We start from the raw sequence: 26,635 nt of genomic DNA, 5'->3' as shown, positions 1-26,635 counted from the left end.
AATTCGATGTCACAGCGAGTATAGTTGAAGGTATAGATGGGAGTGGAAGCAGGTACGTCGCGATGCAAATGCTCAACAAACATAAAAAGTTGACGCGAACGCGCACTAGAGCCTCTCCACGCGTCGGGCGAAAATAATTAGATGTCCTAACCAACGTTGAAGATTTCATTGGTTAATCTATTCAATAAAGAAGGGAACGGATTTAGAGGAATGAAAGCTCACAGTCACTGAAAGCCGATTTTAACTTCTATTACTCTCAATTCACGTCGTGGATATATATTCGTGGAGTCCTGGAGTATCCTTGAAATGCCTTTAAGGGGTATCCGTAAGGCTGAAGGGGCGACGTATGAGAAGCAGAACCCGGTCGAGGATGGTTGAATGCAAAGGTCAAGAGCAGTTGGACCTTACATAATTTCATGCGATTTCTCCTGCCTTCCCTCAGACTCGCAGAATAATCCTACAGAATCGTATATCCTCTCAGCTGTCCTCTATGAGCTCATTCGCACCATCTCTCGATAGAGCAACCAGAGAACGCGTTGAAGAATCCACCACAATCTCAATGAAATCCGGCAACGCGTCGACGCTGCTAGTACATCGTCTCCACCGCTAGTGGCCTTCTCAAAATACAAGCCCTCTTCGGACATCCTGGTCTGCTATGAGCACGGACAGCTAAATTTTGGAGAGACCTACGTTCAAGAGTTAGTCGATAAATCAAAGATCGTATGCCGCGTCCAAAGCTGTCTTTGTTCGTTTCCGGTTGTAAACTAAAATCTTATTTTGCAAGCTTACAACCTATATTCATTGGCACTTATTGGCACTCTTCAATCAAATAAAGCGAAACTTCAACTTCTTGCCTGTGCGTCGCAATGCTTTGCGAATACGGAAGGTCAGCTAAATCTCAAACGTTTTTTTTTTTGATAGCCACACCGTCCAGACATTACATAAATATCTGTCCGGCGTCGGTTGTTGGATGGGGAAATCAACTTTGACCTTTGATCCTATCATCGCGATGATGGAAATCGAGATCCGGAACGGCGGGTACAGTGTAGAAGCGGAAAGTTCTGAAGCGCTCTATGGCTAGACCTCTCCGCTTTGAAGGTAATACACCAGCTCCGAGCGAAGATTCTCTCGCTCATAATCTATGCGTAACCATTTTCCATTGCCTTCATCTCAAATACATTCTGACTTGTGCACTACGGCAGCCTATTCTGTACATATCGATTCGCACCATAACGACGCCCAATTGGAATGAGTTGGTCGCCATCCTGGTCGTCCCCGATCCTCCATTATCCGCAGTCAAACCATGTCGTATGATGTATATACCTTGTCGAGAGAAATAAATCGAGCCGAGTCGAGTAAACCGTGAGGCGTCCTGTGCGAGTAATCCAATGCCGTCTTAAATCCGTTGTTTTGCAAGCAATAACCAACTCTTTGCTCGCGGCCTCCTTTCCCTTAAGCATTCCCGTTAGCTGTAATTGCAAGCTGACGTTTGCTATGGGTGGGGGGCTCAAGTCGCAACAGTTCACCCAGTCGCCTGAGCTCATCCTCAGAAGGTAGGATAGCTGGAGTCAAAGAGAACGTGTTCGTCTCGGGGTGGTATGTCTGTCCTAACACCGGGAGAGGTCCGAATGACCATATGCCTTTCTCAGGTGCAGTTTTACTAGGCGCGGCGTAGCTGATGGTGAGGTCGTTTGTTTCCGTAAAGTCGAGCTGGGGTCACGGGGGGTTCAAACCATTGAAAAACATGGGTGTGAAGAGCGTAATTTACCTGTAGGCAATTCGAGACGGTGTGGTTAAACATCATACCAGTCTCGAGCCCCTTATCAAACCAGATCAAGAGCTTCTTTTTGGGCGCCATGAAGATCTCTCCAGACAAGACCGCCATCTCATGGACGAAGGCAGTGTTGTAATCGTTATCTACAACCGCGTCGACACCGAAATGGAGGGGGTAGGCATACTGGTTGTTGACCATGAATGGCTTTGACGGATCCACAGGTCCAGACGCAGGGCTGAAAACGCCGTCAACGTCCAAGGTAAGCTCCTGACCTATATTTTGGGTTCACGAAGATCAACAATGCGTAAGTAAAAATCCGTGTAGGGCTTACCTGACAAAAGGGGCACTTTTCTGGTGAAGGGCTGTGCGGTTTCACCCACTTCAAACTTCCTTGTCCCGAAGACTCGAAAGCGCTCCTCGAACTCAAAGTCGCTCTGGTACACGATATCCCTAAACAGGGAGTTCAGCCAGTATTACCTCGAAACGAGTCAGAGAAACCGGCCTACTTTACAGTTTGGAAGGCGACATCGTATTTGCCGTTAACTTCTTTTGCGATGCAAAGTCTATATCCAGCCTTCTTGAGTGCGGGGAAAGTGTCTTCGGAGACGAAGATAGTGAGCCTGTACTTGGAGGTCATCGTTGAATGTTCAGTAGAGGTGCTTTGAGATGCGCTGAGTGCTGAGTTTCTTCTCCCGTAGAGCGGGAGGTTCATATACTGCCGCCAAGTGAAGACTTGATTTAGCTCGGAGTTCTACGAGATGATATCAGAACAGCCCAGTCCGGCCTTGGATTAACACCGAGTCGGGACTTTAGCACCCCGTACATAGTAGATGTCGTTGATTCTGGATGTGGAATAGAACATAGCTTAAGTTCCGACACTCTAGTACCAGAGGAAGCGAGATAGTAGCACAATATCATATGAACTCGAAATACGAGCTTCCCGAGCCCATTAGTACTTTCTGTTCTACTGTTCCTATTAGACCGGTCCCGACTAGGAGGTGCGGGTAAGAGTAAATGAGGTCTGATTCCAGTCAGATCATTTAGAAAAACAAAGCTCACCCTTACGTGAGAAAACCTACCCATCAGCGAAGTCGCGTACTACGTGGCGTACTATGTGGCGTACTATGTGGCGTTTGGGCCCATACCAATACAATCGTCAGTTCATGCACAATTTCATAGTACCGTCATACAAATGCAGGTAAAAGTGACTGTATGGCGTGAAAACAGCTAGTTAAAACAATTACTTACGGGGTGCAGACAAGGACATGCATTCGAGATGTCCTTCCTTCACATTTCGTGAAGTTCCATTCCGGCGTTAAATAAAGCCCGGTCTTAGTTCTAAAGTAAAGAGCTCGCGTCATGTGGCGTACATGTCTCCATCCGGCAACTCCCGATGTAAAATTCCCATCCGCAAGGTCCTCCCAGTGGCATACAATTGCCAGTCCATGCTCATTCACAATTCCATATGAGCATGGACTGTATTACATAAAGACAGCTACTTGGCGCAGTGTTGACATGCATTCGAGGCGTCCTTCATTCATACTACGTGCCTTTCCTTCCGGCGTTAGATCAAGGCCGTCTGGTTCTAAAGTAAGTTGCAAATCAAGTTGCAAATCAAGACCTTCGGAGTCCGTGTCATGACTTGTATATGCGGTATATGAATCCTCAGCAGCGCTCAGCCGGATCTAACTATTCTCATCACTCAAACCATGTCCGATAACAAGTTCAAGCTCACCGCCTACATCTCCGACGAGTCCTTGACCATACTCAAGCAGGGTGGGTACAAACTTTGCATCGCAAGGGAGGTCAACGGAAAGTACAATGTGGTTTTCATATCGGTGGTGTAAGTCAGAATCTCTGACTGATGTGGGTGACCTTGACTAACACCACGATTAGTGAACATCTGTTCCAGAACGTGTTTGAATTCGAAGAGCAGTACCGAGTCTTTGGCACAAAAAAGTTCGAGGCTGGCACATTGACAGAGGCCGCAACCAGGAAAGTGCCCATCCTGCTAGGTGAACGTTGCATTCCTAGGTACTTAGTACTTTCCTGAACCCAAAAACACAGGTCAAGGGATCACTCTGAGTCCCGAGGGTGTCCTTGGCGGTATTTTGGGAACGGAGAATCGGTCAAAACCATTCATAGTCCACAACAACTATAGCCACCCCATCCACTTCGGTGTTGTCGCGCTTGTCAGTCAAGACTATGCTGCAATCTATGTTTCTGAAGGATCATACGTGTCTCAAGACGTCCCCCTCAAGCCCAGCCGGAAGATCTTAGTCTGGTTCGACAAAAATCTCGAATCGGGGATGATGATCTACCACGCCATCTATAATTGCATGGTAGTAAGCAGCGCTCTTCTAATCACCCATCCACCATGAACTTGAACTAACCTAAATCCGTAACCCAGGTCGACTTTACCAACGCCAGCGACATTGTGATCAACTATGCGGCGCCGAAGGATGCACCTACGAAAGGGCTTTGGTCATTTGGGCCTCTCGTGGCACTTGGACAGACGTACCACCCAATTACGAACACATTTTCTATGACCCCTGCGGATCTGCCTTCTGCGGATATGCTCGTCAAGATGGCTAAATTGTTACAACTGGAACCTCCTACCCATCATGGTGAGGTCCAGGCCGGCAAATGAGGGCATGAGTGAAGAGCTGGGTTAGGCCCGTTCGCGACGCGTTTAGGTTTGATTGGCACTCGTACAGGACATATCAGTTTTTTCCAAAACGACTCGACTTGACTTGAATGCGGGAGAATGTGGAGGATAGTTGGAGAACGAAGGTGTAGGATTCTTGGTTTGACTCGTAGTATGACGTCCGGATGTATCTAGTATGTAGGTTAGGATGTCTGACCTGCGGCTCCTTCTTTTGTGTCGACAGTGCAGATACTGCCATTATCAGGCCGTATCATATTCCTTCTTTTAAATGCGTTTTGCCAACTTTGAAGCCGCCAAACGATGTACGCATGGGCCAAGGCTCTTTCATCGTCGAGAATATTCAAGGCGAGCATGTCAAAGAGAATCAGAATAATTAGGCGGCCTAAGGACACCTTCATGGCAAATTTTGGAAACATACATTCTTAATCTTGAGCTTGACGTTGAGCGACCATAAGATCCTTATCGTCGGAGACACTGGGTGAGGAATAGCGTAACGCAAGTGTTTTACGTCGAGATTTACGCTAACATTTTGATAAATTTTAGCATAACTTTTCATAATCACCCAGATTTTGCATAAAGTTTGCGTAAAAATTTTTAACGTAACTCCCGCGCTATTTCGCTTTCCTTCATCAAACGAGCACACGTGACACAGAGTTCCGAACCTCCATCCGAAGTCTTTTGACTCATCCTTATATTTCCTCTCCTCTCTCCGAACATGAAGAGTCATAAGTATTCGAACTAACAGAGCGTTCAGTGCTGAGTCTTGGTGAAGGGAGGTGTCGGTGAGCATACGGTTTTCAATTTATTGTTGGCCATATTCCAGAACCCACCCCCAACGGGGAACAGATGTGACTGTACCCCATTCATGAATACGGACGCGAATGCGGGAAACCCCAGAGAAATGGAGGTATCTTGTCGAAGATGAACACGAGAGGGGGGACAGTGGACCATAAAGCGCTCAACGCACCTTTTCTTGCAATCCCCGTAACTCCTCTCGAATGCAGCACTCTTTCATCACTTTCACTATCGCTACCATTGCCACAAATCGTCGCTCTTCTCATCCGTGACACGCCTCAAAGGGAAATGTCGTTCAGTTGGCGTACCGCTGACGTTACCGTTGATGTTGGCAGTTGAGAAGATCTAGCATGTTACGATGGACTTGATCATTCGAGAAGATTCAAGAAGTAGGTGTTGAAAGAACGGTGGTGGCAACATGTGTAGCACGCGAAAGTGGTAAGAGCCGAGGTCGCGCGTAGGGCGATGTTCCCCTGTTTCTGAGCTCTTATTCACCGAAATGAGCTGATCTCTCCCGCCATCTCTCTTCATAGAATTACATCGATGACCTGAGTGGAGGACCAGCTGATGTGAGGGAGCTCGAAAGCGACCGGTTGAGAGAAGATCCATAAACACTGTTTAACGAAGAAGAGCGTTTCCGTTGGCGTTCAGCCACTACCGCACGAAATGGATCTAACTCCCTCCACTGCATATCTATTCTTCTCGTTCTCTGGTTTCTGCCATCACTACACCACCCTTTCCTATGGATGGAAATCGGGCTAAAAAGACGGCGACCTGCGCTTATTCCGGAACAGAGTACGGTCATTCGCCACCCAGCCATAACTACGGAACGCTACCAGAACAGGATGAAGAGTTGTGGAAAGACGATGAAAGATGTTTAATCAAGGAGAAGGAGGAAGAGAAATCTTTTATCGACACGATATCTGTATCGTTCTTCCCAAGGCCTCTTCACCTCCGTACTTGCATCCTCTTATTTATTTTCGTCATCACCACCTGCACTTTAAAATCGTCTCCGAAATCCACTCGTCGGATATATAGAGGGCTCGAAACATTTCAAAGCGAAGGTCAAATCGGCTCGGGGACGGATATGAATGTTTGAGGCGGCAGATTACCACCGTCCCTGGGCTAGATACGCTTGTACGTGTCTACTGTTGATACTTCTTCACTATATCTGATCTCTTTTACAGTGTCGCAGTTTACACCGGAGAGATGTTGGAGGAAGGCACTTTCCCATTCCCTCCTGTGAAGTCAAGATTCTTCCCTAGCACTACTTATCGTACCTTTCACGATCCACCGGGCACTTGGTCGGTAGGGTACACTGTAGAGGAGTTGTGAAGCACTCGATGGCTAGACCGCTCTGCTTTGAAGGTAACACACCACCTCTCCGAGCGAAGAATCTCTCCCATTGCCTTTATCTCAAATACATCCAGACTTGTACAACAGCCTATCCTGTATACCTCGATTGGCACTATAACCGCGCTCGCGCCCAGTCGGAATGACTCGGAATGACTCGAGATTTGAAAGCGCTCCTCGAACTCAAAAGTCATTTCGATATACGATATCCCTAAACAGGGAATTTAGCCAACATAGCCCGAAACGGGTCAGCGAATCCGACCTACTTTACAGTTTGAGGGGCGGCATCGTATTTGTCGTTGACTTGCTTTGCGATGCAAAGTCTGATTCCAACATTCTTGAGTGCAGGAAAGGTGTCTTCGGGCTTGTACTTGGCGGACATCGTTAGTAGAGGTGTTTAGAAAACGGTTGGATGCGGCTGAGAAGTTCTTTTCCTGTAGAGCTGGGGGTTCAAACGTTCATGACTCCTACTGTACAAGTGGTGACCGGCGAATCTCAAGGAATGACACGAGCTCCGAAGTCTTGATTTAGCAGGCTCTCCAAGGCAATATCAGAACAGATTCGGCCTTGGATTAACACCGGGTCAGCTCCTCGGTTCCTCACTCAATCTTATCTCGGATCTTTAAACTTCGTATTTTTTGGGAGTAGTCGATGTCGCCGGTTGTGGATGTGGAATGTTGTTTCAAACCTTTAAGTTCCGAGGAAGCGAGAGAGTAGCACCTATCAATATCAATGATATTCACATAAACTGAACTCGAAATATGAGTCCTTCCCGAGCCCACTCGCAGTAGAATAGAATTGGACCGTTGCGCCACCCGATTAGGAGGTGGTTTGAATGAGTTCGGGTTCCATTCGGATCATTTTTATAAAACAGAGTTATACTCATCCATTCATCCATTCAGATCTGTCATGGTGCGTATGTGGCATATGTGGCGTAAAGCCATGTATGGACTCCGGCTCCCGATGTATCCGGGTCCATAATTCGGGTCCATCATCCATACATCCATACTGTCGGTACCTCCCATAGAATTGTCAGTCCATGCTCACTCAAAGTGACTGTGTTGCGTAAAAACAGCTACTTGGCGCTTGACAAGGACATGCATTCGAGATGTCCTTCCTTCACGTTTCGTGCCTTTCCATCCGGCGTTAAATCAAGGCCGGTCTTGGTTCTAAGCTGTAGCCGTAAAGCAGGTTGAAGACCTTCGGAGTCCGTGTCATGACTTGTGTATTAGGTATATGAACCCTCAGCAGCGCTCAGCCGGATCTAACTATTCTCATCACTCAAACCATGTCCGATAACAAGTTCAAGCTCACCGCCTACATCTCCGACGAGTCCTTGACCATACTCAAGCAGGGTGGGTACAAACTTTGCATCGCAAGGGAGGTCAACGGGAAATACAATGTGGTTTTCATATCAGTGATGTAAGTCAGAATCTCTGACTGATGTGGGTGACCTTGACTAACACGACGATTAGTGAACATCTGTTCCAGAACGTGTTTGAATTCGAAGAGCAGTATCGAGTCTTTGGCACAAAAAAGTTCGAGGCTGGCGCATTGATAGAGGCCTCCACCAGAAGAGTGCCCATCATGCCAGGTGAGAATTGCCTTCCTAAGTTATTACTCAGCACTTTCCTGAACCCAAAATCACAGGTCAGGAGATCCCTCTGAGTCCCGAGGGTGTTTTTGGCTCTGTTACTGGATACGTAGATCGGTCAAAGCCATTCATGGTCAACAACAACTATAACCACCCCATCCACTTTGGTGTTGACGCGCTTGTCAGTCAAGACTATGCCGCAATCCATGTTTCTGAAGGACCATACGTGGCCCAAGCAGTCCCCCTCAAGCCCAGTCGGAAGATCATGATCTGGTTCGACAAAGAGCTCGAGTCGGGGATGATGATCTACCACACCGTCTATAATTGCATGCATGTAAGCAGTGCTCTTCTAATCTCCATCCACCATCACCTAAATCCGTAACCCAGGTCGACTTCGCCAACACCAGCGACGTTACGATCAATTACGCGGCGCCAAAAGATGCACCTGCGAAGGGTGTCTGGTCATATGGCGCTCTCCCAATGATGGTGGTCGGACAGACATACGACCCAAGGACGAACAGATTTTATGTGACCCCAGAGGACCTGCCTTCTGCGGGTATGTTCGTCAAGATGGCCGAATTGTTGCACCTCGATCCTCCTACCCATCACGGTAGTGCCGGTGAGGTTCAGGCCCACAAATGAGGCTGTGAGCAAAGAGCTGGGGTTACTGCACGAGCCCATTCGCGACGCGTTTAGGTTCGACAAGATACGGCTTGACTTGAGTGCGGGAGTACGTGGAGGATATTTGGAGAACGAAGGTGTTGGATTTTTGGACCGACTCGATGTGTAAAGACCGGGACCTCATAGTACTTATAAGTATCCAGTAGATTAGGACAATCTACGGTGGCTGAAACCTCACAGATCGTGATCCGTGTTCAATGTGAGATAAACGAAGCTCGGTATCGATAACGGATAGAAGACGAGGACGCTCGCGATGGCAGAGAGATGGAGTATCGGTACGAGTATTTAAAATCGCTCGATGCGTTGGGAACAACAGGGGCATATATCGAAGGGAAGGGACTAGAAATGGGAAAGGGATAGCGACACTTCTAATTCATGGAACGGCGGAGTGTGACCGACGGGATGGAACTTGAGATTCGATGAAGGTGCCTGCCATATCCCTTCAATGAGTCACTCCATTATCTGCAAGTCAAAACTTCAGCCTCCAACTTGATCCAAGCCATGCCGAGTTTATTCCTCATCCGTTGGAGATGAAGACGATACGATGGGCGGTCCACCAACCGCTTCTCTTCATCTTTAAGTGGATCGTAACTCCTAGCCTGCGTACTCGGATATCCACTGATCGTTTTATCACCACCGCCATCAACCACAAGCCTCTAGCATTCCAGATAACCAGCACTAAGCAACAGGGTCTTCCCTCCACGAGATATGCTCCCAATGAGAAGAGGATCTCCATCCAACGCGATACATAGTTTCGTGGTTCCAGGGAATGGATGCAGTCCGTAAAAGTGGCTGGAGTGAGAGTGTGTTTAAATGATTACGGAATTTTGAAACGTGGTGCAAAGAAAAGGACTCCACATTGGGGATGAACTTCAACTCGAATTGGTGTCGATAGAACTGGCGAGTAGCGAAACGTGTTCATGGTTGGTAGCCGAATGAGTGATCAGTGTGCATCGACAATGAGGTCCGCTCCGGATACGATGGAACTGTAAGTAAAGTAAACATTGAGGGTATCTCTATACATCCGCACCAGGTGTCGTAGATTTGTACAAAAAATCACCGCGTTGCGGCATAGGTCTTCATCTGTACCGACAGTATTCACTCCTAAAAAGATTTTGTAAGTTTCAAGCGGGGTGTTCCAGCGTGAAAGTAGGAGTCAACAGCAACGTACATAATGAATCCTCGACATTCTTCCGTTATATCGTGTAAGACAGCACTAATGCTGCCATGTCCAAGGGGGTCGAATTCGACCTCCATTGAGCCCCTTCTTTCTCAACGCGAGCCTAGAAACGACCTGGATGGGTTTCTCGTATTAATGGTCGAAAGCTCAAGACCTAGACTCAAGATGAGAACGAGAATTTTGAGCAGAATATAAGTGCTGTACCTGCGTATCGAGATTCAATATTGAGCTTTAATGCAATTTGCGGCAATTGCTCATCATCGTCGTGGACGTTGATGAAAAGCTCGAAGACGACATTGGTGCCTGCGGTCTGATGCATGATAAGTGGCTGTGATACCGTGAACCACGAGCGCCCGCCAGTTGTACCATGACGCCCAAGACTGTGACTACCGACTTCGTTCCCACGAATCACCTCTTGCGATGAATCGTTACTGGGTGGAGCGCAGACGTGTAAAACACCGAAAGATGTCGTTGGCGGTTCAGTACTATAAGGTATCAGAAGGATCTGCCACACCGACGCTTTGAATGGGTGAGATCGTATTGAGAGAGAACGAGCTGCTATTCGTCTCGCTGTAGAGCAGGACGCCGATACAGAATCAGCTAGGTATGTTGTCGAAATTTCTCCCGAATCTCTACTCATTCGAATTCTAGCTTATAGTCTCAAGGATGATTTTTAGCCATGCATACTTCGTCTTCTCCCTCGAGGATGGGCTGATTTCGTTGTCAAGAAGAGACGATTGAAACCCGGAGTCTACCTAGTTAACTACTGGCTAGACATATAATGGAAAATTAGTGAAGGACAGGATATCCCCTAGGTTCGTTGCAAATTCGGTGGTAATAGCTGAGCGTTTCGCATTCAACAGATCGCTGAAGGGAATCAAAATCTGGAACTTGGACAAATATTCTCAAAGTTTCAAGGCCACTAAATAGGCTTTTCCGCGACGTATTTCCCTGGTTCACATTCCAGGAGTTACGAGTTCCAACGAAACTATATTGTGCTTTTTTCGCAGATACAATCCAGACTTTATAGTACGAGAACCTATCAAACCAATCCAAGAAATCCAACTTCTTCTCCTACCTCCTGTTCCCTCACTCCCATCCTATCGATCAAACCTTGAGGTGTCCTGTACAAGCTATCCGATACCGCAGATAAACCTGTAAACCCGAAGGCGACCCCTGAACTGACGACCTATTTTTTGCCCCGAGCATCGCCGTTCGTGATGGCAAGATGACCACCACTCTCGGAGGGAGGTTCAAGTTGCAACAGCTTGGTCAACTGAACCAGCTCCTCCGCGGTGGGCAGGATAGTCTGGGTCAAAGAAAAGGTGTTCGTCTCTGGGTGGTACGTCTGTCCAAGCACCACGAGAGGTCCATATGACCAGACTCCTTTGGCAGGTGCATTGGCTGGCGCCGTGTAGTTGATTGTAATGTCGCTGGTGCTCGTGAAATCGAGCTGAAGGTAACCACGGAGAGGCATTTACTCAGTCAAACGTTTGAAATACCACAACGGTGAAAGGTGCAGCTTACCCGAATGGCGTTGGTGATGGCGCGCGAGATCATCATGTCCGCCTCGAGATCCTGCTCAAACCAGACCATGAGCTTCTTCTTGGGCGCCAAGAAGACGTCTCCAGACAGAACTGGTTTCTCAGCGACGTAGATCGAGCTATATCCACTACCGACAAGCGCGTCAACACCGAAGTGGATGGGGTCCGTGTACTGATTGTGAACTGTGAATCCCGCTGCAGGATCCTCCGCCCCAATTGCAGTGCTAAACACGCCAGCGGAGCTCAATGTGGTCTCTAGGCCTGCATTATTGATTCAGGGAACTGCTACAATCGCACAAAGCGTGCAGTGCTCACCTCCCAAGATCGGGTTCTTCTTCGTGGATGCCTCTACCAACGCGCCGTCTGAGAACGTGTTCGTGCCAAAGACTCGGTAACGATCTTCGAATCGGAACGTGTTCTGGAACAAGAGTTTGCTAAACGAGACGGAGTCAGCTACGATAACGCGAAATTTCAAGGTGAGTGAACGTGTTCTTACTTTACACCTTGGAACACGACGTTGAATTTGCCGTTTACTTCCTTTGCGATGCAAAGTCTGTATCCGTATTCCTTGAGTAAAGCCAAGGATCCATCGGAGATGTAGACTTTGAGGCTGTACTGGTTGTTAGACATGATTAGAGATGCTGTGAGAAGAGTTAATGCGGCGAGTGCTGCTGAGTATGTTCTGGTCTAGAGCTTAGGGCTTATATACCCCTCATTGGGTTGTGTATCCTCACACATGATACGAGTGCGTAAGTTGTAACTTCATGTGCCAGCGACTAGAGACCCACCGGCGCTGAATCAACGCCGGGTTCACCTTAGTAGGAGTTCACTGGGGCTGGGGGTTGAACGTTGAACGTTGACTTTCTGGACAGACATCTCGAATGCACGTCCTTGGCCCAAGAACAATGACTGTATCTTTACTTCTGAACCGCGTAGGATGGATCGCCGATATACCTTTGAACCGCATTCACTGATAATTCGGTGTTTTAATCCGGGAATTGCCGGCGGTTGATATCCAAATACCACTCGCCGTTTTGATCCGGTCCGCAAAAGACATATGTTTGGCCTGGTTGTGGTCGACACAATAATCGCATCTTCAGCGATGTTCAACGAGTAAGTTACCACTGGCAGCCGTAAGATCATTTTTCCTACATTTTCAAGTCCCGTACTGTTGCCGAGCTGGGCCAGGTTAACTTCCTCGTTCTGCACTTTTCACTTGAGCATTGGCTGAATGGCCTTCAATAAGGTTGCGTCTAGAAGCGTGCAACATAGTAGGATAGTAGGCTAATGAGCACTTCGGGCCGGGACTGGTGGAAGTACCATTGCCGAGTGCATGCAGTGTTGCTGGCCGCCAGGTCAGTGTTAGTCTGGTACCGAGGGAGGGGGGTCATAGGGGAACCCCCCATTATCAAAAGATTTCGAGGTCCGACAAGCTGCCGGAGACGGCTCTTAGGTAAGGTCACGAGGTCCTAGTGTAGATACTTGCGTTCCATGACCTTGACAATCCTATTCTATTGATTACTCTGGATCCCTCACTGTCAAGACAGCATCGAGACTCGACTTGCTCATGTCCAAATCTGCTAAGCTCAGTATCGATAGCGCTGACGGTCGAGAATATTTGACCTGTTGAGGAACCATCAGTAAGTTATTTCATTCCGCCGATGGCGAGCTCGGAGCAAAAAGTGTACGTGAGTTTCACATCAATTTATTTTCTTTTCAAGTTTCTACCTCTAATCCCAATTTCTACATTCCTCTACATGATACCAGTATGTATACACAGTATCATTGAAGCATTGGAATGTAGTCTCTTTTAATGTAGCTTCTTCGAAATCCTACACTTCACGTTGTGTGAAAGCAACGTGATCGGCCGCAGTCTGACACAAATGTTCTGATTCATCCGCCGCTAAGGGCAACCTGTCGGACTTCGAATTTTTTGATAAGAGGGGGTTCCCTATTGACCCCCCTCCCTCGGGCCCAGGCTCTATACAAGGAAGAACGACTATCTTCTTCCGTAACGAGCCGGGCTTGCCAGGCTAGGTCAGTGTCTTCCCGCCCACGATCATGAGAAACTCTTGTAATCGATAATCGTATCTACGAACGTGTACGACCGGCCCACTGTTTTTCCTGTGTCCGCTACAGATTTGTCGGCCACGCTGTCCACGGGACACACATTTTGTCCATGGACAATCTGTCCGTCATTCTGGATCTCAACAGTCTGGCTCGTGCTTATCTCTCCTGTAAGGCTCAAATAGACAAAATCTGAGTCTCATAAATACAATGATGTAAAAATGAGCTATTCTCAAGAAGGCCGTCATGCATCATGTCGCATCACTTCCGAACGCTTCTAGACGCAATGTTAACCTTGTTGAAGTGAAAAACGAAATGAAAAAGCTCAGGCTGGCCCTACTCGGCAACGGTACCCCGTGTATGAAATATCTCTTATTGGCAAACGCCAATCGTAAATCTTAATTTGCCTTGAAGGCGTTTTCCAGTCCACTGAAACGGATCCGAATTAGAGTCAAACATTGTAAGTATGAATGCGACTCAAAGGTATATCGGCGATATATCCTACGCGGTTCAGAAGTACTTCAAGGTGGGGCACTACTAGTACCCTTCCGCTGGTTCTATTAGTCTAACTCCGAAACATCGCTTTTGAGTATGATGGAGTCCGAAGGAGGTCGCAAGGTGCCAGTAAAAGACACAGCCTCCCATATATTTAGCGAAGGGCTATAATTGAATAATAGAGTAGAATTAATTGACTCCATCAGGTACTTGAGAGCACGTGCATTCGAGAAAAATACTGCCAGTGACACCAGGAGACTTGATCTGGAGAAGCTACCCAAAAATCTTGGATTCCTGTGGCAATATAGAACTCAGAAGACTACTCGCCGCTGTATATTCAAATACGGCATGCAAATCACCTTCGGAGGCCTGGCGACGAAGACGACATATCTATCTCACTTGAAGTCTCAGGGGGTTACGAACGGAGACCTTCTGGAAAACTGTCAAGTTACGAGTCATCATGCGAGCTAACAATTTACAATTTATGGTTGTACCATGGTCTAGAGAGGGTACAAGGGGGCAAGGCCGCAAGAATACATGCATGTCCGTCAGAATCGCTTTACAAGTGCGTATCCGGCAATCTCAATAGTGGTATCTGCATTAGTTTATGGGTGGCGCATATGTCTGATGTGGGAACGGCGAACAATTCATATTACTAACGACGTGCATTCGAGATGTCTTTCAGGAAAGTCAAAGTCAACCGTAAGTACTGAGAATTTCGGCTCAGTGAATCCGGCGTTGATTCAACGCCGGTTCTCTAATCGCTGGTACATGAAGTTTGACAAGTTGCAAGTTACGCACCCGTATCATGTGTGAGGATACACAACCCACTGAGAGGTATATAAGCCATAAACTGTAGGCCAGAAAATACTCAGCAGCACTCGCCGCATTAACTCTTCTCACAACATCCTTAATCATGTCTGACAACCAGTACAGCCTCAAAGTCTACATCTCTGACGAATCCTTGACTGCACTCAAGGAGTACGGATACAGACTTTGCATCGCAAAGGAAGTAAACGGCAAATTCAACGTCGTGTTCCAAGGTGTAAAGTAAGAACACGTTCACTCACCTTGAAATTTCGCGTTATCGTAGCTGACTCCGTCTCGTTTAGCAAACTCTTGTTCCAGAACACGTTCCGATTCGAAGATCGTTACCGAGTCTTTGGCACGAACACGTTCTCAGACGGCGCGTTGGTAGAGGCATCCACGAAGAAGAACCCGATCTTGGGAGGTGAGCACTGCACGCTTTGTGCGATTGTAGCAGTTCCCTGAATCAATAATGCAGGCCAAGAGATCACATTGAGCTCCGCTGGCGTGTTTGGCCCTGCATCTGGGCCGGTAAATCCTGCAGCGGGATTCACAGTTCACAATCAGTACACGGACCCCATCCACTTCGGTGTTGATGCGCTTATCGGCAGCGAATACAGCTCGATCTACGTCGCTGAGAAACCAGTTCTGTCTGGAGACGTCTTCTTGACGCCCAAGAAGAAGCTCTTGGTCTGGTTCGAGCAGAATCTCGAAACGGACATGATGATCTCGCGCGCCATCACCAACTCCATTCGGGTAAGCAGCACCTTTCACCGTTGTGGTATTTCAAATGTTTGACTGAGAAATGCCTCTCCGTGTTACCTTCAGCTCGACTTCACGAGCACCAGCGACATTACAATCAACTACACGGCGCCAGCAGATGCACCTGCTAAAGGAGTCTGGTCATATGGACCTCTCGTGGTGCTTGGACAGACGTACCACCCAGAGACGAACACATTTTCTTTGACCCAGACTATCCTGCCCACCGCGGAGGAGCTGGTTCAGTTGACCAAGCTGTTGCAACTTGAACCTCCCTCCGAGAGTGGTGGTCATCTTGCCATCACGAACGGCGATGCTCGGGGCAAAAAATAGGTCGTCGGTTCAGGGCTCGCCTTCTGGTTCAACGGGATTATATACGGTATCGGACAGCTCGTACAGAACAGCTCGCGGTTTCATCGACTTGACATGATTGACTTCCGCTCAACAAGTAGGATATAACCTGAGGGAACAGGAGGAATGGGTTTTCTTGGATTGATTTGATATCTTCTCATAGTATAAAGTCTGGATTGTATCTGCGAAACAAGCACAATATAGTTTGATTGGATCCCTCCATTCGAGCGACGAAGAGTCGTAGGGTCGGCGGATCAGTATAGAGTTCGGCAGCGTAGGTGGCGATCGCAAAGCGTCATATAAATGTTTGGTAAACTGTGGAAGGTTTAACATGCAGTGAAGGAACCTTCGCAACCCGTGGATCCGACGTGATGTCGAAAAGATTCAAAAATGACGACCGGATAGGGAGGGGCACACAAAAGTCTCTCGAAAAGAACGGAATTTTCCCCCATCCTGACGAAGACAATATCGTCCACTAGGAACCTTCCGTTAAAGTTCCCAGATCCCTGCGTTGCCATCCTCCGACCTTGTGTTCTCGAGCTGCTCATGTTGATGCTACAATGACTGGTTCAGATATCGTCAAAGATGTATGTCACCTCGTATCAGGCTTTTCATACAAACGAGATTCCTCTGAGGTCCGATCTATCCTCTTCTGCCCCAGTCAACCGCTAACAAGCTCCACTGATATACTATTCAGAAGATGCGAGCCGCTTTCAGAATAGGACCAGCTTCTGGGTTCTCGGCTTGGAACGTTGTGCCAAATCGGAATAGATCACCCTTTCTATCCTTGATGTAACCGATTCCATGGGAGGCTGGCAAATAAAATGCGATAGTGATGGCTCCCTCGGTACGAAGGTATCGTTCGAATGCGAGCAATCGCGTTCAGTAAGGATTCTTGTCGAAGGAACAAGAGACGGACGGGTTGGATGGAAATGTTCTCGATGGACGGGGAAGGAGGTCCATTACTCATAGGGTCGGATGGATACGACATCGCATTCGGTGGGTGGAAAGGAATTGGTGAAGGTCCTGGTCAGCCGCGGTGGTTGAGGACGACGAGGATTCCTGAAGTTTCCCTCGGCCGTGGCAACCTCACTACGCCACCAGACCAGTTTTGACGTTCTGATCCACGAGCGTCCAGGATTCTGAGTAGCCACTACAAGCCCACTGAACCACGTTCCCCACCATACCGTCAACAAGACACCTTTCCGAATCCCATGCTGATGCATGAGGGTGTCGTACCGGTGTCGTAGCGAGTGGCGACGGGTAGGAGCGAGCGTGAGTGCTGGTATGCGAAACATAGCGCTCTTTTCCCATCCTGGCAAACATGCTCTGAGGATGAGCCAGAGGGCTCGTCAATGTCTCTTCATCATTACAGGCCTCGTAATTCCCTTGTGGTTTTCTAGACGAGGAAAGCATGAGATGAAGTATTGGAAGGCCATTGTTACATACCTGTTCGGCCCTTTAATATTCTACTTGAGAGACAACAGTCTTCTGTATTTCTCCGTCAAATCGCGTACAGGACACGGCGTTCTATAGTGAACGGAGAAGTTAATAACGTAAATAACTAGCTCAGATTGAGTGAGTACCGAAACATACCCATTCTGACCTGCAGCACCTTCTTTCGTGTTGACAGCGCAGATGCTGCAATTTCCAATATCGTAGTCATATTCCTTCTTTTAATGTGTTTTTCTGAAACCGCAGAATGATTTATGCATGGCTTCGTCGTCGAGAATGTTCAAGGCGAGCCTATGAACGAGAATCAGAATAAGAGGATAAATTCACAGAAAGTTTTTTAGCATGTTACATCGAGTTTGTGGCTGTGATCCACGTTTTCTTAAACGAGCGCCCACAATCGAAACGCAGCCACAGTGCAGCTGAGCGCTGAATGTTGAACCCTCGGACCCCACGAAGTCCGGGCCTCCAGAAATGCTACATCCTAGCAGCTTTCGTTCTCTTAACTTGCATTACTCGCACTAGTTTCAATAAGTTATGACCCTTCAGGATTTCGGAGAGCGGAAATATAAGGATGAAACTCGGTGGAAAGAGGTGTCGGTGAGCATAAGGTTCTCAATTGTTCGATTGGCCATGCCTTATAAAACATGAACCAGAATAATAGTACGGCGGCTAAGATTAGGAGCAAACTAGACGACATGAAAATAAAGTTGGATCATGCCGTCCGTTCAAGTTGGCCGCTAGTTTCATCAACATTCTTCAAGCGATGAGTGTATGAAAATCCGACAGACACCTTTTATTGTATGCCTTTTATACAGTATCGGAAACCTACACGATCGTGGTTCGTACGTTCCTTGGTCGGCATACTGGGCCCCTAGCATCGCCGAGTGGGCCGAGTTGTACATCTGCGGCGAGAGAAGAAGAGTAGAAGAAGCCTGAGTGTAGCTTTTGTTCGTGTTAAGAATAGAAAGGGGGAGTCATGACTAGCTACTTCGTGCCTATCAAATTACCTGATACATAGACGACGTCAAGTCAATATACTGTTCCTCCACCGAGGTATCTTGAAAACTCACCACACGCGAAAGAAGGATAATTGCCCGTGAACGATAACATTTCGCTAGTTCGCTTGCGCCTGCGATAGCTACAACTTGCCTTGGTGGACCTTCACCCTTGGCGGTTGTTTTTCAGACGGAAAAAATCAAACTTTTTGTCTCCGGTTTCAGACCCACGTCGCTGACCGACCAGGTGGGTTCATTGTTAATAAACGTATTCCCCAGACCTAAGGGACCAAGCCTAGAGATTGAAGCACCCTGATTATTTCAAAGCATTCACGAATCAGGAATTCTTTGGCCGTATTGGATGTCGTTGAGATATCCGCAATGGTAGAGCATTTCCGAAATCGAAATTCTAAACCAGAGTGCGAAAGAAAATTTGGGTAAACATACTACAGCGAACGTTTGATAACACTGAGATGAATAAAGTACAGGAGGTATGGTAGATGAGAGGCATGCGGGTAACATTGCAGACGTAAAGAAAAACGAAAGGGTTTGAAACCTGACGACGAGGTACAAATCGAGTAGTATTCGGAAACAAAAATGAAAGACAGGGAGGTAATACTACAGACAAAAGAGTCCGAAGAAATGGGCAGGAAACGAGGTCAACGAGGGATAAGATCTGACCCTGACGACAAAGGGAGCTTTTGGAGAACTACGTTAATTTTTCTCTTTCCTCTGATGAAATTTTAGGTGAATCGCCCGAAGGCAAGAAAATCGGCAGAGGCATAAGAACAAGAAAAGGTCTGGGCAAGTAGTCAGGCATAACTGAAAAACATAAAGAGAGCATACGAATCATAAGCAATGTCGACCAAGTACCTCAGCCCCTCAAAAGTAGAAAAAAAGCCCACTCCTTCAATCCCTTTCGCGAGTTTGACTTCTTTAGGGACCCAATTCAGAAACAAAAAATGACCAATGATCACTAACACGAAACAACCCTCACCACTACCGGCCATGACGGGAAACTAGTAAAAGTTCCCCATCCGCAACCAGTCGGCTTTTTTTAATTTTTTTACTTCGGTGCATTCCCTCGCCCTCGCCCTCCTCTGCCTCTAAATGAACCTCGGTCTCCTCCAGAACCTCCAGAACCTCTACCGTCGCCGAATGATGAACCACCACGACCCCTCGTGTTCGCAGATCGGTCACCCCTATCCCTCTTGGTTTCGACAACGATTCTGACGGGGCTTTCACCTACAACCTCTACCTTGACCCCACCCTCTCCACCAGCGTTCTGTGTCAAAGAAGCGATGATAGCACGCTTGGCAGCATCGACACTTGTGAACTCGACAAACGCGCAACCTCTTTGGCGCACAATCTCAGCTTGCTTGACGCTACCGAAACGCTGGAGGGCTTGTCTGAGAGACGACTCTGTAATGTTTTCACCGACGTGCTGATAGCGGAAAGATAAGTATACTACAAAAAAATCAGACAAGTTGTTCGCAACAGACCTTAATGAAACACTGAGGGATAGAGACGCTTTGAGCCGCTTGATAGGCAGGATGTGGTGATCTACCTCCTTGACGAGTACCAGAAGCGCCACCAGGAGTCCCGGGAGCTTGAGGTGTCTGCGAGCCGCTTGCAGGGGAGTTAGGTACAACTTCGGTAGTGCCTCGTGACTCTTGAGCAACAGCAGCACCCCACTTTTTCGAGTTGGCAGCAGCAAGGTGAGCCCAGGTCTTCGGTGCGGGTGCTGCAGCTGGCTGTGGCACGGGCTGAGAGGGAGGTGTTGCTGCGGCTGGGGGTTGAGCGGGTGGAAGTGGTTGAGCGTCCGGTGAAGGTTGCGGTGGGGGGGTCTGAGCGGCGGCGGGAGCAGCTGGAGGAGCGGGGGATTTAGGTGTCTCGGAAACAACGGGTGCTGCAGCAGGTGCTGGCGGCGCACTCAACTTTTCGATCTCATGGTGGACACCGTTTGGCTGAGAAACAGGCTCGACCAGAGCGGGTTCTGGCTCGGGAACTTCAGATACAGTGGTAGGTTCCTCAACGAGTACAGGAGCAGCTTCAACAACAGGTGGTGGTGTAGGTTCTCTAAGAGATTCGACGGGTGCGGGGTCCGCAGGAACCACAGCAGCAGGTTCGGCTGGGATAGCTGCTTGAGTTGCCTCAGGTTCTGTTGGTTCACTTGCTTCTTCACCTTCGACAGCATCTTCCTTCAAAAATCGGAAAATGTCATTGAGAACGAAGTAACCATTAGGCTGCTCTGCAAGGAAGAAGGTCTGAACGAATTTACGCCATGACCCGCCCGCACTGGACATTTCACCGATGACCTGGATAATTATACCACCATTTGCAGAAGGCTGAGCGTCAACCGAATGAATGAAGATCTTGCAATCCTGGAAACCGAGCGAAGTGATCTGGGAATGAATTTCCTGGAACAAATGTCAGATGTAGACTGAGATGCAGATACAGAGGCACACGATAAAAATACCTGTTGCCCATTACACGTTTTGGCTTCTTCGCCTTCAGTACCGTGCATAAAGACAGACTGTTTGCTGTAAAAGCAATGCAGACGCTCCGGCTCCTTGTTTATGTAGCTATAATATTGGGGCACGAATTGCCAACCGACTTCAGAAGGAATGACAGTAGCGGTTCCGTTGCTGGTCATCCTAGAGACGAATGGTTAGTCCGAAAAGATCTACAATAAAAATAAATAAAACTGACATTGGAAGAAAAAAGAAAAAGACAAGAGAAAATCTAACAGGGAACAGAGAGCACCGAGGCTGCTGATGGATGCGAAGAGCGGGGTCAAACAGCCTCAAACTCAGAAAATTCCCTATGCTCATCCCGTTTTCCCACGCTTTCACCTTCTGCTTACTCACTTGGCCCCGAGGCCCCTGGCCAGCCAATCCGAGCCAGCCTTTCTGTTCATCTGTACGGAAGGTACTAGAAACCTTTGGGTACTTGCTGAAATTCTCCTATTATCTGCCGACTATCCAATTGAAGGAAACAGCTGGAGTTTCTCGAGCTTTTACCATTCCAACTGTCTTCTTGGTAAATGGGGCGTTCGCAGGTGATCGTAAGTCGTCGTGACTGGCCTTGTAGTATGTCCTTGTCGTGTGGAACTTTGCGTGTTCTGCTGGAGGCATGACGAGAGGTATTAAGATTGATGAACTACTTCCTCTTGGGCTTAATAAACAAGTCCTCTTCCGCGTCACACTTCTTGAGTCAAAACTTGATTCCCTTGTGAGTCGAATTGATTGTCGAAGTAGTACAAGCCCCGTTTCAGTACCAGTCCTCTCCTCCCGGCCATCCTGCAAGGGCTTTGTCGTTCCTGCGGTGGTTATGGACTGCGAACTATAAAATGAAGTGGCCATCTCGTTCAAATCTCGTTTCGTACTTTTCACTCAACTGCTCACCTTGCGTTTGACATGCAAGTTTTCAATAGATTTTAATTGCGGGGGATAGCCGGTGTTTTTTCCTCTCTGAACGGGCACTGCACTGTTTTTTCAGGAATAACAGCATACCTTCAACAGACGCTAGACAAATACAGCACCTCTCTGGAAACGTCAAGCCGCTTTGAAGTTATGGGCGCCTGAAGCGGCAAATCTGACGTTTCATGATTATGATACGTGCTTTCCCGTTCAGAGCCTCTGATGACATAAAATCTCAGCATGGGTGACCATCCGCAGCTGTTCAGACTATGGTCCTCAGTATATTGAATCTCGAGGCATTATATGCTGACTAGGGATGACTGTTGAGGCTGCTCTACAACTCCGGGTCACCACTGGATGTGCAGGGAGCGACGGAAGTCATCATGAGATTGAGTACTGGTGAACCGCCAGTGAAGATAGCTGCGGCGCGAGTAAAGGCTTTGACGAGCATGCATTGCGACTTCAATGAAGCTTGAAGTCTGAAGTATGACTTCCGACTCAATACGGTGCGTCCCCTGGTTGACATCGGTGGGCCACTCCATCCCTAAAAATGTGGCGTTTTTGGTGAACGCGCAGTCTAAACCCCGACTACCGTTTTCGTGTTGGATTGTGGCCCTGGATCATGATGTATTAACATTTAGGGTATGGATGGCCGTGTATTACCATAGCACGAAGGCCAGTGGCCACTCAAGTATCTTGGCAGGGTAAATTTCGCTGACACCGACACTTCAAAGGGCGACGGGCGAGGAAAGGACTGGGAAGCAGAAAAGCGGCTTGGCAAAGGGAATAGCACGTAGTCGGACGAGGATCAGAGCGGCAGCGACTTTAGCCTGATTCATTATCTACACACAAGCGATTATTACACTAGATATTGCATTAAGCCAAAGTCAACCGCAAAGGGGGGTGTTCTCCGCACCTCCAACGATTCAGAAAGGGAACGGCAAAAGCTAAGAGCTTAAGCCTCAGTTCTTGGGACAGGTATAGTAGCATCTATTGCAGTGTCATGATGAGAATCTGCAGGCTGTACACGGATATATCGTGCAATTTCACTCACTTGCCGTTGTCCGGGCTCAAATAGCAGCATTTGAGTCCATAAGCACCTGTAAGGAAGGTCTCAGTGAACTGTTTCAAGGAAGTCCTGTATCACGAACTCACAAGGTATCTAGTTCAGGATGGAATTATGAGTTTGATTTAATTCCGTCTAACTGTGAAAAATAGCGCTCACCGTCCCGGCGATAGTCCCGCCTTCGATAGTTGGATTTTCAGTATGGTCAGCAAGGTTTGGAGTCATGAATGTGGGAGGACTAAAGCTCACAGGTTTCTCCAAAACCAGGAGCATTCTGGGGGGCGGCAAAAGTGCCAACTGCGAGGACAAGCAAGAAGAGGGATGAGACAGGTTTGAACATTAGTGTCAATGGGATAATGCAAGTTCGAAAGGTGAAGGACTGGAAACATTTTATATGGCTCGTAGCTATACGACATTCCGGGACGGAGGGATGCTTTCGCCGCTAGCGCAAGTTGGCCCTGTCGGTTGGCTTGGCTCATAGAATGAGTAAGGGACCGCAGAAATGGAAAATAAAGGCCTATGTCACAATAGACAGCATTGAGTAGTTGTTCTATGAATCGGTGAAAAGAACGTACCTGATATGGGATGTCTAACGTCACAGTCTCCAACAAACGCTTCCGTGGACTTGTTGGTGGAGATTACCTGGTTTAAAAACAGATGATACCGACGCTAACCCAGAACGCCATGAGTAGAATTTGTAGATGTGAAATGGAAATGGCCCCGACCTGCGTTGAGGGCAACTTGACTGGGCGCGCTTACGGGCCACGGCCCTCATGCATTACCTATGCATTGAACAAAACACCGCATCCTACTCACTAGTGCATCCTCATCCTACAGAAAAACTGGGTCCTGTCTTGGTCCTGTCGCGGTACTGTCACCGTGACGAGAGTTTGCATTCAAATGCCTTATTTTTCTATAAACACGCTGACCGTGTTGTGCGGCCATTATTTTCAGGAGAGGGTGGGAGAGAAGAGAATTTCGGGCCAGAATAGAGCGGTTAAACAGTCTTTTGGGGAAAGTAGCTGGTGACTCTGAGTAGTACCCAGACCAGGTTCAGAATGCAAAGAGGCTGTTCAACCCAGATCCGTCAAAACTTCCTCATCTTTTAGGTCCGGTGATGAGTTTTATAAGCACCGAAAACCAACAGGAATACCGACCTGAACAAAATGATAAACAGCCGTCTGACTCTGACATGCGTGCACTCAACGGTGTACAACTTACAAGTGGCGATTTTTGTGGTGGTGGCACGTGCGACGTTACGTGGGTCACCTTACGAGTCTGGCGTCAGGCTAAAAGAAATTAACCGGGAATCGTTTCCGAGTACTCCCTTTCTTTCTCCCTCTCTCATGAAGTTTGCAAGGTATTATCTATGGTATCGCCCTTGGCGCTGTAACATTGACTTAGCCGCATTACAGATATCTAGAAGATACACAGGTATATGTCATAGTAATGCACAAACCGACGGAAAGTTGAATGAACCACAACATAGATACCTGAATGGAAGAGGGCTTATATGTGCGTTCTTTCCGTATTAATTTAGCTATCGGGTATTCAATCGTCCTAGCGACTACCGTGGGTTGAAGAAACGCATATCAAGAATACGTTACAAGGAAGATGTCGATGTCGATGAGAGGTTAGCCCCTTCAACGGAGGAGAATAACTCGGGCCCGTCAGATCCCAGTCAGGCGAGATACGAAACGAATTCATCCCCCAAATCTATCGCCATCACGAAATTCACGGATGGCACTGTGGAACACTCGAAAAGTGATGCGCCTTCGCCATCAACCTCGAAAGCTTCCGTATCGACTAGGTTCAAGCCACACAGAAGGCAGAGTGGGAGGAGGAGACTATCGCTGTCTCGATGTACGAAGACTTCTTATCCAAAACACCTACTGAAACCTAACCCTGCGCTGTGCAGCTAACTCGGAGTTACACAATGATACAACGCCCCTCAACATCCTGCTAAAGCGATTGACACCAGACGAAAGGACATTTTTTGATTCTTTAGACATTCAACTCGAAAAGATCGAGCAATTCTTCATAAATAGACAGAAAGAGCTGCGCACGCGCTCTACGCTCCTTGAGCATCAGCTAAGTGAGCTTCGCCAGCATCAGGAGACTTTTCGCGTATGTCTTTCGTCAAATTCCCGTGTTCTAGCTCTAACGTCCTGAAATAGGAGGCGCAAGGGAAGAGAGCGAGAATGTGGGTTGATTTGAAAAGGGATCCCATGGCGGTCATCCCGTTGCCGCTCAAAGGAAAAGGAAAAGGATCTAAAGAGCTTCCATTGTCGCCGCCAAATCGTGAATTTGATCCGGGCGAGTATCACCGTGCAAAGAAAAGTCTCAAAAAAGCGGTTATTGAGCATTACCGGTAGGCTCTTTGGCATTGAAGGATCGAGCAATCGTACTGAGTCCAGTTTCAGTGCTATAGAAATGTTGCATAATTATCGAGTGGGCAACTTGTGCTTTGTCTAGCATCTTTTCTCATTGAACAGAATAGATCTTGAATATCACTGGCTTCCGAAAAGCGCTCAAAAAGTTTGAGAAAGTCACTAGGGCACGTTGGTTTGTTTCTGCATGTCCGTTTTTACTCATAGCAGTTCTCCCTCAGATACCGGTTCAACGACCATATATGAGTGAGAAGGTGACCACGATTTCGTCTTGCTTGGTGTCTTTCTCATCCTTTAGGTTGAACCAACTGTATTTGCTTCGGACAAGTCACTTCGTCTTATGATGGACGAGATGGTGTCACTTTACACCTCTCGTTTTGGTTTGCAACTCATTCTACTCATTCAAAACTCTTGCTGAGTATGTCGCATAGCTTCCGGTGACAAAAAACGTGCCATGGTACATCTTCGTGGAGAGAATACACACAAGACGCACCATTTCAGCTCGTTCCGTTCAGGACTCATGCTGGGAGTCGCAATTCCAGCACTGGTATCCGGTTTATACCAGAGTATGGGCTCATTGTTTGACAAAGGAAGCTGCTGATATGAGTATAGGTTTCCAACCCGAAACAAGGGCGTCGATTGTTGGTTGGGACGGCCTATTATTCATCTACGGCATTTTATTCGTACCGGTTTTCCTCGCCTTGCTCATTGGGTTGAACCTATTGATTTGGTCGAGATCCCGCATCAACTATGTTTTCATTTTCGGTGAAGCGAACCAATTCTATCGTCGTATCGTTGAATTCTAATACTGTTATGCTCAAGAATTGAACGCTAGGAGCCGCCTTGATATCCGAGAGTATTTTGAGGTATTCTCTTTTCCTACCATACATTGGGCGACTCACCAAGACCGTCAGAAAACAGATACCCAGTCTTTTGTTTTCTACTTTAAGCTATGCATTCTGGCTTTCCTTCAACAAGATTGGGTTTCCGAAAGTGTCACCGACATGGTGGCCGCTAATTTGGCTGGGTTTTGCCTTCGTGGTCATCTTCAACCCTTTGAATGTGGCCTTCAAGTGTTCTAGATATTGGCTTGTCAGAAACGTTGGCAGGCTTCTGATATCTGGCACATGTCAAGTCGAGGTAAGGCCTCTCTTCGCTAAAACTTTATCCCTCTGACATGCCTTTTGTTGGGGAAACACCTTAGTTCACAGACTTCTGGATGGGGTAGGCACTAGCGTC

At 47.7% G+C, this 26,635-nt stretch overlaps 10 protein-coding genes across 10 annotated transcripts; 5 read left to right on the top strand and 5 right to left on the bottom strand.

The window, feature by feature from the left end:
• Positions 1-1,216: 1,216 nt before the first annotated feature.
• On the bottom strand, positions 1,217-2,446 carry E1B28_005580 (uncharacterized protein). Its single transcript, XM_043150149.1, has 4 exons — positions 2,281-2,446; positions 2,106-2,224; positions 1,769-2,046; positions 1,217-1,710 (listed from the first exon to the last, which is right to left on the bottom strand). The coding sequence occupies exons 1-4, from the start codon at positions 2,409-2,411 to the stop codon at positions 1,453-1,455; spliced, it is 786 nt and encodes a 261-aa protein (XP_043011234.1). The 5' UTR covers positions 2,412-2,446; the 3' UTR covers positions 1,217-1,452.
• A 1,029-nt stretch (positions 2,447-3,475) lies between these two features.
• E1B28_005579 (uncharacterized protein) lies at positions 3,476-4,424 on the top strand (the record flags this gene model as incomplete). The annotated part of the gene is made up of 4 exons (XM_043150148.1): positions 3,476-3,617; positions 3,671-3,789; positions 3,842-4,119; positions 4,185-4,424. The coding sequence occupies exons 1-4, from the start codon at positions 3,484-3,486 to the stop codon at positions 4,422-4,424; spliced, it is 771 nt and encodes a 256-aa protein (XP_043011233.1). The 5' UTR covers positions 3,476-3,483.
• Positions 4,425-5,979: 1,555 nt separating this feature from the next.
• E1B28_005578 (uncharacterized protein) lies at positions 5,980-6,336 on the top strand (the record flags this gene model as incomplete). Its single annotated transcript, XM_043150147.1, has 1 exon — positions 5,980-6,336. The coding sequence occupies one exon, from the start codon at positions 5,980-5,982 to the stop codon at positions 6,334-6,336; it is 357 nt and encodes a 118-aa protein (XP_043011232.1).
• A 1,542-nt stretch (positions 6,337-7,878) lies between these two features.
• On the top strand, positions 7,879-8,826 carry E1B28_005577 (uncharacterized protein; the record flags this gene model as incomplete). Its single annotated transcript, XM_043150146.1, has 4 exons — positions 7,879-8,012; positions 8,066-8,184; positions 8,241-8,518; positions 8,572-8,826. 4 exons carry the CDS (start codon positions 7,879-7,881, stop codon positions 8,824-8,826), a joined length of 786 nt encoding a protein of 261 aa, XP_043011231.1.
• Positions 8,827-11,234: 2,408 nt separating this feature from the next.
• On the bottom strand, positions 11,235-12,219 carry E1B28_005576 (uncharacterized protein; the record flags this gene model as incomplete). Its single annotated transcript, XM_043150145.1, has 4 exons — positions 11,235-11,498; positions 11,573-11,850; positions 11,905-12,023; positions 12,086-12,219. 4 exons carry the CDS (start codon positions 12,217-12,219, stop codon positions 11,235-11,237), a joined length of 795 nt encoding a protein of 264 aa, XP_043011230.1.
• A 2,813-nt stretch (positions 12,220-15,032) lies between these two features.
• E1B28_005575 (uncharacterized protein) lies at positions 15,033-16,050 on the top strand (the record flags this gene model as incomplete). Its single annotated transcript, XM_043150144.1, has 4 exons — positions 15,033-15,201; positions 15,264-15,382; positions 15,437-15,714; positions 15,787-16,050. The coding sequence occupies exons 1-4, from the start codon at positions 15,068-15,070 to the stop codon at positions 16,048-16,050; spliced, it is 795 nt and encodes a 264-aa protein (XP_043011229.1). The 5' UTR covers positions 15,033-15,067.
• A 980-nt stretch (positions 16,051-17,030) lies between these two features.
• Positions 17,031-17,366, bottom strand: E1B28_005574 (uncharacterized protein; the record flags this gene model as incomplete). Its single annotated transcript, XM_043150143.1, has 1 exon — positions 17,031-17,366. The coding sequence occupies one exon, from the start codon at positions 17,364-17,366 to the stop codon at positions 17,031-17,033; it is 336 nt and encodes a 111-aa protein (XP_043011228.1).
• A 1,505-nt stretch (positions 17,367-18,871) lies between these two features.
• On the bottom strand, positions 18,872-21,605 carry E1B28_005573 (uncharacterized protein). The gene is made up of 4 exons (XM_043150142.1): positions 21,231-21,605; positions 20,998-21,175; positions 20,021-20,938; positions 18,872-19,962 (listed from the first exon to the last, which is right to left on the bottom strand). Exons 1-4 carry the CDS (start codon positions 21,350-21,352, stop codon positions 19,585-19,587), a joined length of 1,596 nt encoding a protein of 531 aa, XP_043011227.1. The 5' UTR covers positions 21,353-21,605; the 3' UTR covers positions 18,872-19,584.
• A 1,385-nt stretch (positions 21,606-22,990) lies between these two features.
• E1B28_005572 (uncharacterized protein) lies at positions 22,991-23,279 on the bottom strand (the record flags this gene model as incomplete). The annotated part of the gene is made up of 3 exons (XM_043150141.1): positions 22,991-23,040; positions 23,096-23,102; positions 23,166-23,279. 3 exons carry the CDS (start codon positions 23,277-23,279, stop codon positions 22,991-22,993), a joined length of 171 nt encoding a protein of 56 aa, XP_043011226.1.
• Positions 23,280-24,352: 1,073 nt separating this feature from the next.
• Positions 24,353-25,740, top strand: E1B28_005571 (uncharacterized protein; the record flags this gene model as incomplete). The annotated part of the gene is made up of 9 exons (XM_043150140.1): positions 24,353-24,366; positions 24,422-24,440; positions 24,496-24,521; positions 24,571-24,869; positions 24,925-25,133; positions 25,184-25,377; positions 25,430-25,457; positions 25,507-25,563; positions 25,618-25,740. 9 exons carry the CDS (start codon positions 24,353-24,355, stop codon positions 25,738-25,740), a joined length of 969 nt encoding a protein of 322 aa, XP_043011225.1.
• Positions 25,741-26,635: the final 895 nt, after the last annotated feature.

This window comes from Marasmius oreades, chromosome 3 (genome assembly GCF_018924745.1).
Source record: "Marasmius oreades isolate 03SP1 chromosome 3, whole genome shotgun sequence".
Taxonomy (NCBI): Eukaryota; Fungi; Basidiomycota; class Agaricomycetes; order Agaricales; family Marasmiaceae; genus Marasmius; species Marasmius oreades.
Note: the sequence above shows the minus strand (reverse complement) of the source record. Positions and strands in the feature narration are given on the sequence as shown.

Excerpts from the sequence above, each read along its gene's own strand:
- E1B28_005580 (XM_043150149.1), bottom strand. The coding sequence starts at position 2,411 with ATGACCTCCAAGTACAGGCTCACTATCTTCGTCTCCGAAGACACTTTC. Across the intron at positions 2,225-2,280 it reads GTCGCCTTCCAAACTGTAAA|GGATATCGTGTACCAGAGCG; the intron begins GTAGGCCGGTTT and ends CTCCCTGTTTAG. Across the intron at positions 2,047-2,105 it reads AAAAGTGCCCCTTTTGTCAG|GTCAGGAGCTTACCTTGGAC; the intron begins GTAAGCCCTACA and ends CCCAAAATATAG.
- E1B28_005573 (XM_043150142.1), bottom strand. The coding sequence starts at position 21,352 with ATGAGCATAGGGAATTTTCTGAGTTTGAGGCTGTTTGACCCCGCTCTT. Across the intron at positions 21,176-21,230 it reads TTTTTCTTTTTTCTTCCAAT|GATGACCAGCAACGGAACCG; the intron begins GTCAGTTTTATT and ends ATTCGTCTCTAG. Across the intron at positions 20,939-20,997 it reads AAACGTGTAATGGGCAACAG|GAAATTCATTCCCAGATCAC; the intron begins GTATTTTTATCG and ends CATTTGTTCCAG.